Source organism: Equus przewalskii, chromosome 23, assembly GCF_037783145.1.
Source record: "Equus przewalskii isolate Varuska chromosome 23, EquPr2, whole genome shotgun sequence".
Lineage (NCBI taxonomy): Eukaryota > Metazoa > Chordata > Mammalia > Perissodactyla > Equidae > Equus > Equus przewalskii.
Window position 1 is genome coordinate 9150634 of NC_091853.1, and position 18547 is coordinate 9169180.

The 18547-nt window shown below is 37.2% G+C and overlaps 1 protein-coding gene across 17 annotated transcripts in view; it reads left to right on the plus strand.

The window, feature by feature from the left end:
• Positions 1-18547, plus strand: part of RABGAP1L (RAB GTPase activating protein 1 like) — a 675876-nt gene that overhangs the window by 372349 nt on the left and 284980 nt on the right. For all 17 annotated transcript variants that reach the window (XM_070590936.1, XM_070590944.1, XM_070590948.1 and 14 more), the window contains one exon: positions 15392-15466. In XM_070590936.1, the coding sequence (XP_070447037.1) occupies positions 15392-15466 (75 nt within the window). The remainder of the gene's footprint in view (positions 1-15391; positions 15467-18547) is intronic.

Consider the following 18547-nt stretch of genomic DNA (forward strand, 5'->3'; position numbering starts at 1 on the left):
TGTGTGTTTGGGGTTAACTTTGTGCTTAGCTTTTGCTTATAATATTTCAAAAATATTTTCTACATTTGTTAGTATCACTAAATTCATACATGAGGAATTATTTTGGGGTTGTATTTTTTTAGTTCTCTTAAATATATAATATTAATAGGATAGTCTTTCTATGAGTCAGAGCTCAACTGAGAAGATATGATGTTGTTTTAAATACAAATTTTTCTTCTGAAACTGTTAACAATAAAAAGGTCAGGTTTGTGAAACTGGAGTCCTGGAAAGAGAATGAGTGATTTGTAATGCTGTTGAGAGTCTCTGAAGAGATTTTAAAAATTTCTTTATGTGCTTGGTCCCATAAGAGCTTTTCTTGAAATAGCTTTATAGTTTCTGTGGAACCTGTAGTCTTTCAACGGAAAGGCTAATTGAAGCCATCACACTATTACTAGAATAAAGAAGAAAAAGGGTGGGATTATGAGGATGATAAAAACTCATAAAATTAGAATACAGGGGTTAGTGTGTATCCTAAGGGTTTGATTGTAGTCACTATTTTTAGAAAACAACGTTACTCTTTGAGGAAGAGAATAAAAGTGATATTACTTTTTAAAATAGAAAAGGAAAAACAAAATTAACCTGCAAAGACATAGCAAAAGGAACCCTCAAATAAAATGCTACTCATGATGCTTCCTGAATTTATGATTTTTCTCAAAATAGAGATCTATTTCTACACTAGATTCAAATGCCTTAAATATCCTTAACAATAAACTCTCAGTTCTTCCTGAGTGGATTAATTATAGAATTATGGGGACTTATTTCCTCTTTACTGATTGTTATACAGTTGGCAGTGTCTTTATAACTTTGAAGCCTTGAAGCCTTTTCCTTAACCAGACCTTTTCCTGCATTTTTTAAAGACCTAGGAAGAGTGTGAATCTAAATTGCTCTCCTCCTCCTTCCCATCTGTTCAAATCTTACTTGCCCACCTCTCTTGTGAAGCTTGTCCCACCCACTTCTACCCACAGTGATTTACAGATTAAAGATACTCTATAAAATTTAGATTATTATAATGAATTATGTTTTGAACATTATCTGATTAAGTCTTTCCTGCAGTGTGTTCAGTCTCTAAGGGAAGAGGCTATCTCTGACAGTTTTTTTCTTTGTTTCAGAGAGTAGAGTGCAGTATCAGTTACCTGGTGTCAGTATAATTAACTCTATGGTCTTGACTTGATGAAACTGACTGTGTTAATCCAGATCCCCTAAGAAGCCTGTCACCAAGACAGGATTAAATGTGTAAGAAAATGTATTAGGGGAAATGCATGTAAGAGAAAATAGGGAGGATGCTGGGAGAGTCATTGGACCACAATGTTAGTCCAACCCCAAGAGAAGAAGGAAGGTTAGGTGGAAGTGTCTTAGACTATAGTGCACTTTTCTGAGGAAAGTTTGGCAAGGCAAATGGGAATCCTCAGCCAGAGTTGCCTGTGAGGTCCCACTTCTCCCAGAAGCTGATCTGCTTTAGTATTCTTGCTGTGGTAAGTTTCCCAGTTTTTGCCAAGAGGTCGTGTGTGTGTGTTTGGGCATGCCTTCATTACTCAGTCAGCCAGTTGATAACTCTGTCTTGCGTTCACTTCCTGTTTGTGTAGATCCTTAAGGTCAGCTTGAGAGGTAAGAGCTTAGAGTCTTCTCAGGCCTTTCCTGAACATGCACAAAGCCTTGGGCATCTGTCCAGCCTTACACATGGGTGTAGTCCTCTAGATTCTCAGAAATATATCTGAGTCTTTCAAAGCCCTGATAGACAGCTCATTCCTCAGCTTTTCCTTTTAAGCCTTTTGGTTAGTCTATATTGTCTGCTCTAACTTTTATCCACCACCTCAGGCAGTCACAAAATTAAACAATTGCCTGTAATTATTTTTGACAAATGCCCCTGGGGAAAAAGCCTTTTCACGTTGAGTGAGCTTTGCAAGTGGAGTGTTCGAGAACCGCTAGACAGGTCAAATAATGATAATTCTCTGGGAATGATTCTTTGCAGGAGCTCTAGCCTCATTTTGCTCCCTCTGATGGTTACTAGGCTGTTTGTTTTCACTGCAGATGCAGGCTGTTAGTTTTCAAGGTCATCACAGAGATGCAGAGCAGGGAGTGGAACTACGGCAAGTTAAAAATGCCACAACGTTTCCTATTCTTACAGAGATTAAGTTATTTTTCTGGAATAATGTTCCTCAGGCTGCTGCAAACCTTTGGTCAATTTCTGGAGCTCTAAAAAAGTTGATTAATAACAATTTTTGCCATTTTTCCTGATGTTATGGAGGAGCACATTTTCAGAGCTCCTTACTCTGCCTTTTTTGTTGATGTCACTGTTCATATTTTTTTTTACATCTGTTTGTATATGTTGAAAAGCAAAGATCCGTAGGAATACTTCAAATTCTAATCCAACTCCCTTCTCTGACAATGAGAAATCTAGCTCCCATTATCCTTAATATATTTATCCATTTGATCAACATCCCTGTGTGTAACCAATCTCCCATTGCTGCTGCCACTCCTTTCTTGCGCAAATCCCTCCTTACCATGGTCAGGCTGTGATACCCTGTGCCAGAATGTTGCCCTGCACGTATTTCTCCTTCTCCTGTCAGGCACTGATTTCCTATTCTTGGCCACCCACTTCCCCAGATGGATGGCCTTGCCATCCTGATTAGGGTTTGATACCCCATACCAGGCCACCTTTCTGTGTCATGTCTGTCTTTCTCTGCTTCATGGCTTCAGGAAGGGAATGGGAAGCTTAATGACTTTTTGAAGATGAATTTCATTATCCTTTCTGTCCATGAGTTTTACTTGTGAGAGTTTGTAAAGATGTCTTAGACTTAAATTGGAATATCAGGCTTCAATGAGTTTTAAAAAAAGGTATAACTTATGTCTCTAAACAAATTGTTAGAGGTTTTTTTTTAGCATTTGTAGAAAACTGATCATTCTCAAGAAGTCAGTGACCCTAAGAATCAATAAGAATTTTAGTAATGAGTAAGATCCCCTCCAGACAACTCTGTATTCATCTTGATAGATGGCTCAAATCAGGTATTTGGAAGAAGGACATAGTAATCCTACTTGACATCAGCCTGTCATTGCTACCATTTATTCAGCACTTCACTATATTCTAGGCATATACTCAGAGAAACTTATGTGGTGGTTTCTGTTGTTATCTTTCTGTTATAGATGAAGATTCTGCTCCTCTTTATCAGAAAAGTCCTCAAAAGATTTATCTATACTTATTGTAACCAATTCCTCTCCTCCAGCTCTTTCCTAGGCTCATTTCAGTCAGGATTTTACCTGTACCACTGCACTGCACTGAAAATGGTCCGGTTAGAAACAAATGCATTCCAAATCATAAATTATCATCATGGTCTTATTCATCTCAATCAGTAGTAACTCCATTCTTCCAGTTGCTCAGGCTAGAAACCTTGAATTGTTCTTGAATCTCCTTTCTTTCTCTTACACTACATGTTGAGAAAGTGACAACTGTAATCTACCACCAGGAGCAGCAGTCCCAGGATGTCAACCCAGACAGGACTCACACAGGCACGGGATGGAACAGGGCTTTACTCTGATAGAAAAGAGAAGCAGCAAGATCAACTTCGACAGAGTGTCAGTCCCTCATGGCAAGCGAGTCAACCCTGCAGCTGTCGCAGGGAGAGGGTCTGCACATACCCTCCTGTGCTGCAGATGAAGGATACTGTGCCCCCCTCGCCAAGAACCTAGATAGCAGTGGGATTGGCCAGGTGCCATATGACACACACACTTACACAGAATGAAGAAGTACAGGCAAGCCTGGAACAGGGAAAGATATTCCCAAACATGGTGATAAGCCTAGCTCCGGCTGTGAGGGCTCCTTGTCTCCCACAGGAAGAAATGTTCCAAGCCCGTGGTACACTCTTTTGCAACCATGCAAAGGTTAACAGGCTGTGCGTGACAGCCTTTCACAATACCACACATCTAATCCATTAGGAAATCTTTTTGGCCCTATCTTGAAAATATATCCAGAATCTAACCATTTCTCACCATTTCCGCTGCAGGCACCCTGACCTGAACTACAATTATCGACCTGGTCTTCCTGCTTCGGTGGCTTTGTCTTTCATTCATTGTAAAAGCCAAAGTCCTTATAGTGATTTACAAGGCTGTAAACTTCATGTATTACTATTCTCTCCATCATGCATTCTGCCCCAGCCATACATGCCAGACTTGCTCACGCTTCATAGTCCTTGCACTAGCTGTTCCCTGTGCTTGGAACACTCTTCTCCTAGAGATCTACTTGGCTTGTTTTTTCACCTCTCTTGACTCCTTGCTCAAGTGTTACTTTCTCGGTGTGGCCTGCCATAAGCACCCTGCTTAAAATTGCAATATGCTCTGAACCCAGCACTCCTCAGCCCCTTTCCCGGCTTTACTTTTTGCCTTTGTACTTATTACCTTCAAATGTACCTACTTATGTATGTTTTTATTTAGGCCATTGTCTTTTGTCACTAGAAAATAAGCTTTATGAGAGCAAAGGTTCTTTTGCCCGTTTTGTTCACTGCTTAGACCAGTCTTTCACATAGTAGACTCTCAATTAATATTTGTTGCCTCAAAGCAATTGAAACTTAGGGAAATTAAATAATTCTGGTAAGTGGCAGAGCTGGAATTTGAAGTGTTTGGTATTCAGATGCCCTATTAGAAAACTTTTAAGTAAATTTTTTAGATTTTAGAGTACTTTACTATTAACAGGTTACTCTCCTGGGCACTATTGTTAGGGGCTAATGTTGTTATCTAGGCTAATCTTAGTGCCTCATAACTATATTGTTAGTTTTATGGGAAACACATGCTGACTTTCAAAGAAAATACTGGAAAACGAACTGTTCATCACCACAAACTACCTGTACTGCATACTAAAGGAGTAAGAAAACGTGTCATTGGTAATGATTCTGAAGACTTGGGGTAAAAGGAATATAATGACGAATATTGAGTGCTGAATATTTTTAATAGAAATATTGATTTATAACCAAATTTTAAAAGTTTAAATTGTAGTATGGGAATACATCTACATTCATTTTTCATTTACTTGATTTTTTTAATGCCTGTGGCTCTTCTTGAAACTAGTTCATTATTTTAATCAATAACAATTTTGGTTTTATTACTTAAAAACACTTTGTATTGATTTGCTTTTCGTAGGCTAATTCAGAAATAAATGATTTCAACTTAATTCTAGATGTGGATATATGTGTGTGTGTATCCAAAAAGATATATGTATATGTTTCCAAGAAGGTAGATAGATATGGATATTTCTCTAAGAGAATACACACACACACATATGCACACGTATGCAGTCGATCCTCACTATTCATAGATTCCGTATTTGCAAATTCTCCTGCTTCCCAAGATGTATTTGTAAGTCCGAAACATTATCGACTCAGTGCTTTTGTGATCATTTACTGATGTGCCTTTGTACCATGTGGAAATATTTGAATCACCTGATGCACACGTCCCAAGTTCAGATGAAACCAGGTGATGCTCTGCCTTCTTGTTTTAACTCTCATATTGTAAGCAAATATCCTTTTTGCAGTATATGTTTTATGCCATGTCTTATGTTTTTGGTAGTTTTGGTATTGGTGATTTTGCTGTTTAAAATGTCCACCAAGTGTAATGCTGAATTGCTGTCTAGTGTTGCTAAGCACAAGAAGGCTGCGATGTGCCTTACAGAGAAAATACGTGTGTTAAATAAACTTCACCTGGGCATGAGTTATAGTGCTGTTGACCATGATTTCAATATTAATGAATCAACAATAAATATTAAATAAGGTATCATTAAATAGAAACACACATAAAACAAGGTTATGTATTGATTGGTTGCCAAAAATGTGACCAGAGGCTCGCTGAAGCCTAAGCCTCTGTATCCCCTAGAGGCAGTGATTCAATATCTGCCAATTCACTGTTTGCAACAACTTCATAGAGCATAACTGCTGCAATAACAAGAATCTATTATACTGCTTCTTGGAGTTTTCTCCAAGAAGAGTAGTTTTTATTGGTTATTTGTTTCACCATTTTAGTCATTATATGAAGCTCCAAGGAAACCTTGATGCGGGTCTTTCATATATTTATATTCTAGTGATGTCACCCAAATTGAAATGGTGACGCAAACCGTTGAATGACAGATTACTAACAAGTGATTTTTTAAATTTTTAATTAAATTTTTTAAATTAGGAAATATACATTCAAATGAATGAACATAATTTGTATTTTGATTTTTTAAAATCAATAATAGAAGTTACATCCTTGTACCTAAAACTTAGGAAATGTAGTATTACCAATATCTTTGAATACTCCCCAAGTGATCCTCCCAGATTCAGCCTTCCCCCACCAGAGTCAGCCACTCTTAAATTTTGTATCATTCCCCTAAGTTCTTTAAAGGCATCTCTCTGATTGGTTTATGAATATTTATTGGCTACATAGCAAAAAGAAAAATTTGTGTTTTATTCTTAGTTTTTGTCACTCACATGAACTCTGCCACTTAAGTCAACAGTCATTAAGATCCAGAAGCTGCATAGTGATAGTAGCTGAGATCTTGAGCTCTGGAGCTGGGCTGCCTGAGTTTACTCCTGGCCTGATGCTTACGAATTGGATGACCTTGAAGAAGTTATTTAACTTCTCTGTGCCTTGGTTTCTTCTTCTATAAAAGGGGGATGTTAATCGTACTTACCTCAGAGGGTTGTTGTAAGGATTAAATAAACTAATATATGTAAACACCTGGAACAATGGGTAGCAATTATTAATAAATATTAGTGGCTATTTAATAGAGAAATTAATGCTAAGAAATTCTTTGAAAGGCCACTTGTATTCTTAAGTGCTATAGTAAATAATCTTTTCTTTAAATACTACTCAGATTTCTTTTAGATGATGAGGTGTCTTATGATTCTTGTCTCTCTGTGACCTCTTTTCACTTAGCTTATTAAGTGGCATTATTTAAAAATAGTCTTTCCTTTGTAGCTCTTTTTCTCTCTATGATTGTGTGAGAGCAGATCTCTTTTATACTTTGTAAGTAAATTTATTCCATGTATTTTATACTTGATTGTTTCCTTGATATGCTCATTTAAGGGCTACTGGTACTAAGAACAATAATCCAAAGGCTGATTTGTTTATTTGTCTTGGCCTCGTGTTGGCAGAAGCTCATTGTGGAACTCATGAAACAGTTTATCTGTCTAATAAATGGCAAATTGCTTTATGTAAATGTCAAGCTCCTGTTACGGTGAGAAGGAGATCTGACTTAGTATTTCCTGTTCTCAGTATTGCTCTTAGATCTATATTGAAGAAAAAATGAGACGGCTCAGTATTTAGGTTGGAGTTTGGAGAAACACGTGTCATGGTTAAAACTGGTAAACTGAACTACTGTCTATCATAGACAGTAAATTAGCAAGTACATCAGTTACCTTAGCAGTACCAAGAAGCTAAGTGAGGATCTGTTTTACGAGTTTGATCCATTCTTGCATGCCCGTATAGCAGCCTCTCTATCTTGCTGGAGAACATCTTCTGATTTTCTTTTCATTCTTCCTGTGAATCTGAGCTTCCTTCATTTTTACCTATATGTGTGCTTGTCTGATAAAGTAATACTGTATGTTGCCCATCCCTGGGACAAAAGAGAAAGACCATTCTGTATTTCCTGTACCAACCTGGTAAAAGTTTGTGTGTGAGAGAGCGTTTGGGGAGAAAGAAAGTGGTAGATGAGTCTTCAGACATAATCTAACTGTAAGACTAAAAACTTTCCTTAATTATTTTAAGTTAATTCAAGAGCAGTTGTGGTTATTGTGTATTTTGGGTTGGCAAATAAAGTGTCACTATCCTGTGGAAAATTATTTTCAAAGTTCACATTCCTATCAACGGATAACAGTTATTCACAAAGCAAGAAAAGTCAATTGTTTTCCATATTTATTTCATTAAGGGGAACTTACATTATATATAAATGTTAGCACCAACAAGATTAAGCCTTACCAACTGTCTGTAGTCAGCATGTTAATAAATAATGACATAAGAAGTTAAAACCCTCCTTTCCTAAACCCAGAAGTCGTGGATTAAAAAAGATTAAGCTGCCCTTGATCACAGTGTCATTTCTCTTAAGGATATGGAGTCTTATCCTCCATCTCTATGGAACCCCAAGGCAAATCAGAATGTAGGCCCTCTCGTCTTTCATGAACCCAAACACATGAATGTTTAGGAAGAAGAATTCTGCACAGACTGAATCTAAGTGATTGTCTTAGTCTGTTTGGGCTGCCATAACAAAAATACCATTCATCGCCTGGCTTAAACAACAAACGTTTATTTCTCAAGCTCTTAAAGCTGGAAGTCTAAGATCAACGTGCTGGCAGATTCGATGTCTCATGAGGGCTCACTTTCTGGTTCGTAGACAGTCATCTTCTCTCTGTGTCCTCACATGCTGAGGTGAGGGAGCTTTCTGGGGTCTCCTTTATAAGGACACTAATCCCATTCATGAGAGCTTACCCTCATGACCTAATCACCTCCCAATGGCCCCTCCTCCAAATACCATCACATTGGGAATTAGGTTTCAACATATGAATTTTGGGGGAACACAAACAGTCGATAGCAGTGATGTAATAAAGATATTAAGGGTACAGACTCTATTCTCAGACAGGTTTGAGTCCCAGCTCTAGCTATGTGATCTTGCTCAAGTTAATTATCCTCTCTAAATCTCACTTTTCATATCTCATAGACTTTGTTAGGACTAATTGAGAACATGGAAAAGCACTTAGCACAGTGTCTGCCACATAATAAAGAAGTCAAGCTGTCTCATGCCTTTGTACATGCTCTTCCAAGCAGCATGCCTGAAGAATCTCCATACTCTTCCCTCAAGATTGTGAGGCCAGGGGCCGGCCCGGTGGCCCCGCGGTTAAGTGCGCACGTTCCACTTCGGCGGCCCGGGCTTCGCCAGTTCGGATCCAAGGTGCGGACATGGCACTGCTTGGCAAGCCATGCTGTGGTGGGCATCCCACATATAAAGTAGAGGAAGATGGGCACGGATGTTAGCTCAGGACCAGTCTTCCTCAGCAAAACGAGGAGGATTGACAGCAGTTAGCTCAGGGCTAATCTTCCTTAAAAAAAAAAAAAAAAAAAGTGAGGCCAAGTTTTCAGCAGTTCAGGTCATATCCTCTTCTTTAAGATTAAGACAACATCACCTTGTCTGAGATGACTTCCTTGCCTTTAACTCTCCTCCTTGCACTATGACCTGATTACCTATCCTTTCCCTCTGAGCTTTCATGTATCCATCAGCACTTCTCTCACTGTGCACTTTTTCATTGTACATGCTAAACTTTTCTTCAAGACTCTGAGCTGAGGAGCATGGACTATGATCATCTTTGTTTCCATCTCACTAAGTACAGTGTTTGAGGCATAATAGGTGCTTAGTAAATAATGTCTTGGTGAATGAATATGTAAAGTACTTTTGGAGATGTGGTATATATACAATGAAATACTACTCAGCCATAAAAAAGATGAAATCTTGTCATTTGCAACAACATGGATGGACCTTGAGGGTATTGTGCTAAGCGAAATAAGTCAGAGAAAGAGGAATACCATATGATTTCACTCATATGTGAAAGATAAACGCAGACACACATAGATACAGAGAACAGATTGGTGGTTACCAGAGGGGAAGGGAAGTAGGGGGAGGGCAAACAGGGTCGGGGGCACATTTGTATAGTGATGCATGGCAACTAGACTTTTGATGGTGAACACGATGTAGTCTATACATAAATTGAAATGTAGTGATGTACACCTGATATTTATATAATATTATAAACCAATGTTACCTCAATAAAAAAGAAAAAAAATATTCTTGGGGACCCAGCCAAAAGAGTAGTCTACAGTCCAGAGCAGAGAGAAGAGACAGAGTATAGCCACAGTTTTTTTCCCTCGAACTATTATGAAAATTTTCAAATATATGGAAAAGTTCAAAGAATTGACTATCCATAAACCTACCACCTATATTCTACAATTAATCTTGTTATATTTTCTTTATCACAGATCTATCCTTTTATCTACCCCTCCATTCAATTAATCAGTCCATTTTAATAGTTTAGGACATTTCAAAGTAAGTTGCAGACATTTGTATACCTTACACCTAATACTGCAATATGTATATTATTAACTAAAGTTCAATATTTGCTAACTTTTTTTTTGTAGGTACAATTTACTTTCAGTGAAATGCACGAATATGATGAACTATTTCATTAATTTTGACAAATGCAAACACTTGTGTAATCCAAGATACAAAAGTTTCTTCCTGTCTGCTCAGTTAATCCCTGATCTTTCCCCCAGAAGCAATCTTTGTTTTGATTTTTTTAAACCGTACATTACTTTGCCTTGTTATAGAAATTTATATAAGTGGAACCATAGAGTGGAATCATTTTCATGTAAGATGTTCACACAGCATAATAGTTCTAAGATTCTTCCATGTTATGGGAATAAGTGATTCATTACTTTTTGTTGCTGAAGAGTGTTTCATTGTATGAATATACCACAGTTTGTTTGTGCATACTTTCTCCTGGTAAGATCTCAGCTGCTTCCTGTTTGGGGTTGTTATAAATAAAGCTGTTGGGAATACCTCTTAACCCTATATCAGTCTTCTTGTGTACATTTGCATTCATTTCTCTTGGGTGAATACACAGATATGGAATTGCTGAGTCATAGGGTAGGTGTATATTTAGTTTTATAAGAAACTACCAAACAGTTTTACAAAGTAGTTTTACTATTTTACATTCCTACCCACAGCGTTTCGGAATCCAAGGATGCTAACATTTGGTGTTATCAGTCTTTTTTACCTTCACTTCTGGTGGCTATGTCATAATATCTCATTGTGGCTTTAATTTCATTTTAATTTAATGACTAATGATGTCAAACATTTGGCCATCTTCTTATTGGCCATTCATAGATTTTCCTTTGTGAAGTATCTTTTCATATCTGTTGTCCATTTTAAAATTGAGTTGTTTGACATTGAGTTGTAGGAGTTCTGTTATATACAAGACCTTTTGCAGATATGTTTGCAGTATTTTCCCAGTCCATAGTTTATCTCTTTTTCTTAATGGTGCCCTTTCATCAGTGGAGGTTTTTAAAATTTTGATGATGTCTACTGTACCAGTTTATTCTTTTATAGTTAGTGCTTCTGTGCCCTGGCTAAGAAACCTTTCCCTTCATGAAGTTACAAAGATATTCTACGTTTTCATTCACTGGCTTTATAGTTTTAGTTTTATGTTTAGGACTATGATACATCTGGAATTAATTTTTGTGTAAAGGTGAGGTAGGTAGGGATCCAGGTTCATTTATTTCCCCCATGTGGATATTCAATCTTTCGAGCACATTTGTTGAAGCAATTTTCATATATTTACATGTTTGCATATATAAACAATTTTCCTTTTCTCATTGTATTATCTTGGTAGCTTTGTTGAAATCAAATGGTTCTACTTCTAGACTTCTTTTGTTTATTGATTATTTCTCTATCCTTATATATCAGTTTTACACTGTCTTGAATACTTTAATTTTCCAGTAAGTATAGTAAGGGCTTCTGTTCTGATACTCTCTTTCTTCCAGAATTTTCATTCTTGCTTTCTAGCTGTTATGGTCACCCCAACCTGTTCTCTGGTTCTTCAAGCCAATAAGACTACAGTTTTATATATAAGTTTTAACCATCCACTGTGGTACCACTGGTGCCTGACCTCTGGCAAAAGCCATAAAGAATGGGAATTTTATTACTGAATGTCATTCTATTCTTCCAAGTTTATGCTCCCCTCCAGTTTCTGCCTGCTTTCGTTTAGCTCTTCCGTGCCTTCAGTTAGCTGTTTTATACATTTGTCCAGACATAGTTTAAATTTGTTACCAGAGGGAAGGTTGGTTCAATAGGAGCCACTCCTCCATTACAGAAGTGGTACCCAGATTGTTTGTAAGAGTTGGACTGAGTAGGCATCTGGCCAGAGAAGCAATTAAAGTGAGGAGTAGCGAGAGGTATGGTGCAAAGAGAGGCAAGTTTTGAGTAGAGGGAAGGATTCAGTTCAGCTAGTTAGAGAAGGCTCAGACTAAACCTAGCAGTGCTTGTAAGAACTCCAAGGGAAAGAACTTGCTAGAACACTGTGTTTTTCAAACTGCGAATCATAGGTAAAATCAATTTATTAGGTGGCCTCTGAAAAGTCACATTTGCTGCTAACCTAACCCCAAACCATAAAACAAGTAGAAAGTAAGATCAACGCATTACTAATTTACACTTTTATCCTTAGCTCTCTAGTTAGAGAATAGTCTGTGGAGTTCCTGAATCATACCTTCTCTGTCTGATGTATCGTGGACCTTCGTTTTCTATTGAACCTCTCTTGTAACAGAAATGATTTATATAAATAGGACATTTCTCAATAAATGTTCGATATATATTTATAAAGATGGATCAAACATTTGTCCAAGTCATGTTAGGGTTGTTGAAGTATAATTGACTTTTGGAGATCCACAGTTGTAAGGAATCCTCAACTTAGACATCTTTCATGGGGGAAGGCAGAGCCTTGAAAACATATCACTCATGTAACATGCTGTCTTATCAACAAATCCCAGAGTTCCTTGTTCGTGGAGAAGGAAATGACAGATCACCATCAGGAATGCTCCAAATACGGATAGTATTAGAAGCTTTCCTCTCATTCTTCATTTTTTGTTCCTTTTCTCTTCTCTCTTTAATCCTTATTCCACCCACTAATTCACACACACACACACACACACACATATACACATATATCCATGAGCTCTGGATAATAAAAGTACAAATTAACCAATCAAAAATATAACTGTATAAATCAGAGAAAATTAAATAAGTAAAAGGATGTTAATCCATCTTTCAATTTTTAAAATTAAGCAGAGCTCTGGAAACTGGTGATAATGAAGAAAAGCTCCTTTCAGATTCATTAGGTAATGATTCCATGATCTAATTTTTCTCTCATTAGAAGAGTGTGATAATATCATCATTAGCAGAAGAAGGTTAAAAGAGAATAGTAGTACTTCAAAAGACACCATTAAGAAATGAAAAGGCAAGCCACAGACTGGGAGAAAATACTGGCAATATGTATGTCTGAAAATGGACTTGTAAACAGAATGTATAAAGAACTACCATGAATCAACAATAAGATGAACAATTTAGTTAAACAAATGAGCAAGAACTTGAAGAGACAGTCACAAAAGAATGTATATCCATTGCCTAAAAGCACATGATAATATGCTCTACATCATCAACCATGAGGGAAATCAAGTCAAAACCACAGGAATTAATAAAAGAAAAAAGACTGGAAATAGCAAATATTGACAAGGGTATGAAGCAATGAGTACTCTTTTACTTTTCTGGTGTGAGTATAATAATTGTACAACCACTTTGAAAAACAGTTTGGCAATTTCTTATAAAATTAAACATACACTTATCATCTGAACCCTGAACCTCCACTCTTAGGTATTTACCTAAGGAAAATGAAAACCTATTTCTACAAAAAGCCTTATGTATACATAGCAGCTTTATTCATACTGGCCCCAAACTGGAAAAAATCCAAATGTTCATCAACAGGAGAGTGGATAAACAAATTGTGGTATGTTCACCCAGTGGAATACTACTCAGCAGTTAAAAGGAATGAACTACTAATGCATTCAACAACATGGAAGAATCTCAGAAACATTATACTGAATGAAAGAAGCCAGACACAAAAAAGTATATATGATTCCATGTATATGAATTTTTTTTAAATGCAATATTTGTAATATATTATGGTAAAAATCAGATCAGTGGTTCCCTGGGGTGAAGGTAGTTTGACTGCGAAGAGGCATGAGAGACATCCTGGAATGGTGGAAATACTCTTTAATGATGGGGTTATATAAATGATTCAACTCAAAGAATTGTGCAGTTAAAATGTATGTATTTCACTGAATACAAGCTATATTTCACTAAAGCTGTTTTTTAAGTGAAAAAAAAAGAGTTCCAGACCCTGTCCTCTGACCACCTTGGCATATGAGAGGTTCCACACTTACTCTCCCTGTGGTAACCCTTCCTAGTTATCTTTGATAACCATTGCCCTGGGCAGAGACAATTTTTATGTTCACAAAATCATAATGCCTTGTATTAAGCACATTAAGTGAAATCCCCTCACTAAAATGAAGCACAGTACATAGATGGAATACATGACCAAGACTCAACCAGCACAATTGGGATGCTTGTCTTTTAAAGATAAATGTGGGAGCACCTGAATGAATTTTTTTCTTCTGAATCAGAGGTCAGTAAACTATGGCCCATGCTGTCTGCTTTTGTACTGCCTTTGAGCTATGAATGGTTTTTGTTTTTTAAGGTGTTGTTTTTTAAAACAATATTCAACAGATATGTAAGTATCCCTCAAAACCTAAAGTATTTATTATTTGGACTTTTACAGAAAATGCTACTAATTCCTATCTTTTACTCTTTGGTTAGCACACTCTGCCTGCTGTAACTAATTCAACTTCCTAAAAACTTATGCAGGGTATCTTTTTTAAAAAGTATAATGTCAGCAGGTTGAAGTACTAATTAGTATGTATTAAGCATACGGCCTTATATCCTTTCCTCTGAAGACTAAGGTGAATATTAAGTTGAATGGTATGGCAGCTGCTTCTCAAGGAGTACTATATTTCCTATGAATGGGCCTCTGGCTGTATACCAGCTGACCTGGTTAGAATGATGTTAAAGATGGTGAATAGCCAGAACACCTGTGATGGTGGGTGCATATGTACCATAAGGCGGGCTTTCAGCCATTCTACAAAAAGTTCAGGGCAATGCTAAATGTTTCTGGTTTGCCTCAGTGGTATAGGTGGGAGGAGTCATTTTTACCCTTCAGCCTTCTGGAAAGTGGGAGAGTAGTTTAGAAGATCTTTGAAAACTTCTAGAGGTTACAGAGGGTAACTTTTTGTCTGTTAGTTAGGGAATCTGCGCTATACTTTCAATATCATTGATTTCCCTCGTATGATGCATTTGAACTCCCACATCAACTCTAGAACCTTCCCACCGTCTTCCACCTTTTGCTTCTGCCTCCCATGATCTCATTTGCCTAACCATAAACCATAAACTTTTAAAGTTAAACTGTAAACTTTTAAAGTTAGTTTAGGTGCTCTGAGCATCTCTTTATTCCAAATTCTAAAGATGAACCTGGGCATAATGGGACACTAGAGCTGCTTTAGGAAATGTGCAGCCTCTTTGAGGGATCCTACTGTGCTTATGGCTTACACATCCAAGTTGAAAGATCAGTGGGATTGTGGTCGACAGCCCAGGGACAAGAGCAAGCAGCAGCCTGATGTGAGCTAACACTTAAGTTAAAATCTGTGAAGGTTTAAAATATTTTTCTCTTCATCTTTTCTCTAGGCCTACTCTGTCTACGATGAAGACATTGGGTATTGTCAAGGACAGTCTTTTCTTGCTGCTGTACTGCTGCTGCATGTAAGTAATTTTCCATGTAATAAATGGCATGGAGCTGCCAAGTTTATTTTATTTTCTGCTTGGTTTTGTTCTTCCTTCTTATTTTCCATTTACCTGATGGAGATTACACATGGCATATCTTTTTAAAGTGTACCTTTGGTGATAAAGTAAGAGATCTGATGTCAAGAACAGGACAGTTTCTCAATAGAATTAATTTTGCTGGCTGGAAGTGGAAGATTGCTTATTTGGAGTTATTTTTAACTAGAACCCTCTAGAATTAAAGAAGTCAATGTAACTGCCCAAATATGAGCAGGAACAGGACCAGTATGGAAGAATGTGGCAAGGAAGTCTTTTATCTTTTCTGTGATTTATTTTTGTATGCTCTCTTTCCTCTCAGTCACCTTCATTTAACAGAACATTTATTGAGCATTGACTGTCAGTACTAGGCTAGGAAGTAGGATTACAAATATAAATAATTTATCATTTGTGTTCTCAAAGGCCTCATGGCCCAAGATGAGATACAGTTAATGTAGGCACATGTTTATTAATTTTATTTCTTTATATGTCTTTATTGATTTTTCTGATGTTCACTAAAGAAGAATTTACAGTGTGCTAAGTGCAAGCACTACATAGAGTAAGGGAATAGAAAGGAGAATTACCCAACCCAGCTCTGCCAGAACTTTCAGGGAAGACTTTCTGGAGGAGGTGGTAGCTTTGCTAAGACATAAATGATTGAGGTTGGGGGAGGCAAGAGGGTAAAGGGAGGGAGTAGGGATTGCTAGAGCAAAGGCACAACATGAGCAAATGTATGGAAACACAAAAGGGCACAGCATATAAAGGGGACAATATGAAATTACAGTGTCCACACAGTTACTGTAGGAATTGTACGCAGGGAGAGGTATGAGGTAGAAATGATCAGAGGGGTAGGGACCAAATTCTGAAGACTTTGTAATCATGTCAAGAAATGTGGGTTTTATTCTAAAGCTAATGAGGAGCCATTGACCAGTTTGAAGCAAGGGAATGACAGTCAGATGTTCATTTCAGATAAATTCTTCTTATATTCGTGTAGAGGGTGGAATTGAAGGAACAAGCAACAGCAGAGAGACCACTTAGGAAATATCAATCTAAATAAGAGATGGAGAGACCCAGAGAAAAAGAAACAGAATTCAGAAACGTGCAGAAGGCACGGGTTTTATGGATGAGCTGACAAAGGGATGGTTAAAGGTAACATGTCTGGTCTTCTAGCTTTGGTGGCTGGATGAACTGTGGTATTTTGAGCCCAGGTAGAAAATACATCCATTGAGATTGAATGGAGGAAAAAGGTTAGGAGTTGATGATGATTTTTAAAAAAAAATTCTTTGAGGTTGAGATATTTTGGGGACATCTGAGTGAAGCTGTTCAGCAACTAATTGGATACTGGAGACTGATGCTGGGGGAGAAATCCAAGCTGAAATCACAAGAGTGGATCAGATCATCTAAGAAGAATAAATAGAGTAAGAAGAACAGGATAGCGGCCAGGAATGCCAGATATTTAAAGGGTTGATGAAGAAGAGGAATCCTGGGGCCGGCTCCAGGGCCGAGTGGTTAAGTTTGTGCGCTCCGCTGCGGCGGCCTAGGGTTCGGATCCTGGGTGCGGACATGGCACTGCTCGTTAGGTCATGTTGAGGCAACGTCCCACATCCCACGACTAGAAGGACCTGCAACTAAGATATACAACTATGTACCTGGGGGAGGGAGGGGGTGGTTTGGGAAATAAAGCAAAAAAAAAAAAAAAGAAGAGGAATCCTTGAAGAATTTCTGGCTTTTCATTAGGGAGGAAGCAATGTATAAAGTCAAATGCAACAGAGAGGTCCAGCAAGTTTAACATGAAAGCATTTCTTTTAGGTTTGCATTCTGGAAGTGAAGAGCAATTATATTAGAATCATGGTCCTAATTCTGATAATTTTATTTTAATATAACGATATACAATGGTTCTATTGTGATTATTCACTTTATTTGAGTGAATATGGGTCATATTACAGTTTAGCATTTTAAACCCGTAGCCCTGTTAAACACATTATAATATATTAATTAAACTTCAATGAGAAGAATATCTCTCTGAGAAATCTGTTCTGAGATTTAACAGAGGTTTAGTTAATCGTAAGTTCATATTTATTTGGAAACACCTCCCCCCGAAAAAGAGAGAGTGATTTAAATAACTGGAAAACGCATATATCCGGAATTTTTTTCTATTTTATCTATTCTCCTTTTGTAAGGGTCACATGGCAAGTTGGTTGTTGTAAACTTATTCAACAAAATTGCTTCCAAAGTATGTCACAAGATGGGTATAAATCCAGTCCAGTCTGTTAAACTTTCTATTTTAATAGAATTGTGCAGTTGTTACCATGGCTTATAAAAATAACTGGAAATATAAAAATGCCTTCAGAATCCTTGAGGAGGGATTAACTGATATTCATCATAGTGTTAACGAAGAACATATTGTAATTTTTAATTGACAGTATGTGCAATAATTCTATTAATCAGCACATTTCATTAACAGCCCAACACATCCATTAACCAATTTAAATAAGAGAAGTTAACTGTAATTTTTTCTTTTGTATATTTTTGCCTCCCTGGTTTAAACAGGTAGAAGAATACAGTCTAGCTTAAACAATTCATCAAATACACTATCTCATGTTCCAGGGAGATATGTTATTAGGGGCTTACTGACTAATTTTTTTATCAGTTACATAAGCTATTGCTTCTTTTTGCTGCCAGACGTCCTTTGGTGGCTCCATATTAATCATTGTCAGAAACTGCTTGGGATGCTGTCTTTTCCTCACCCATAGTCATTTATATTTCACATTCACTGCCTAAGAGGAAAGAAAGACCAAAAATGAAAATATATTCAAAACCAAAAGTTTAAAATTTTTGTTATCCCATGTCTAAGTAGTTTTAAGAAATAGTTAGCTTCTCTTGGTGCTTGGAAATTTCCAGATGCTTTGCTTATAATTTTGTAACTTGTGGTAGTTTGGGCAGTGGAAGAATTAAGTGTTTATCACAATAGATGCTGTTGTATCTATTGATGAGATTATAAGAAATGTATCATGGGACCGGCCTGGG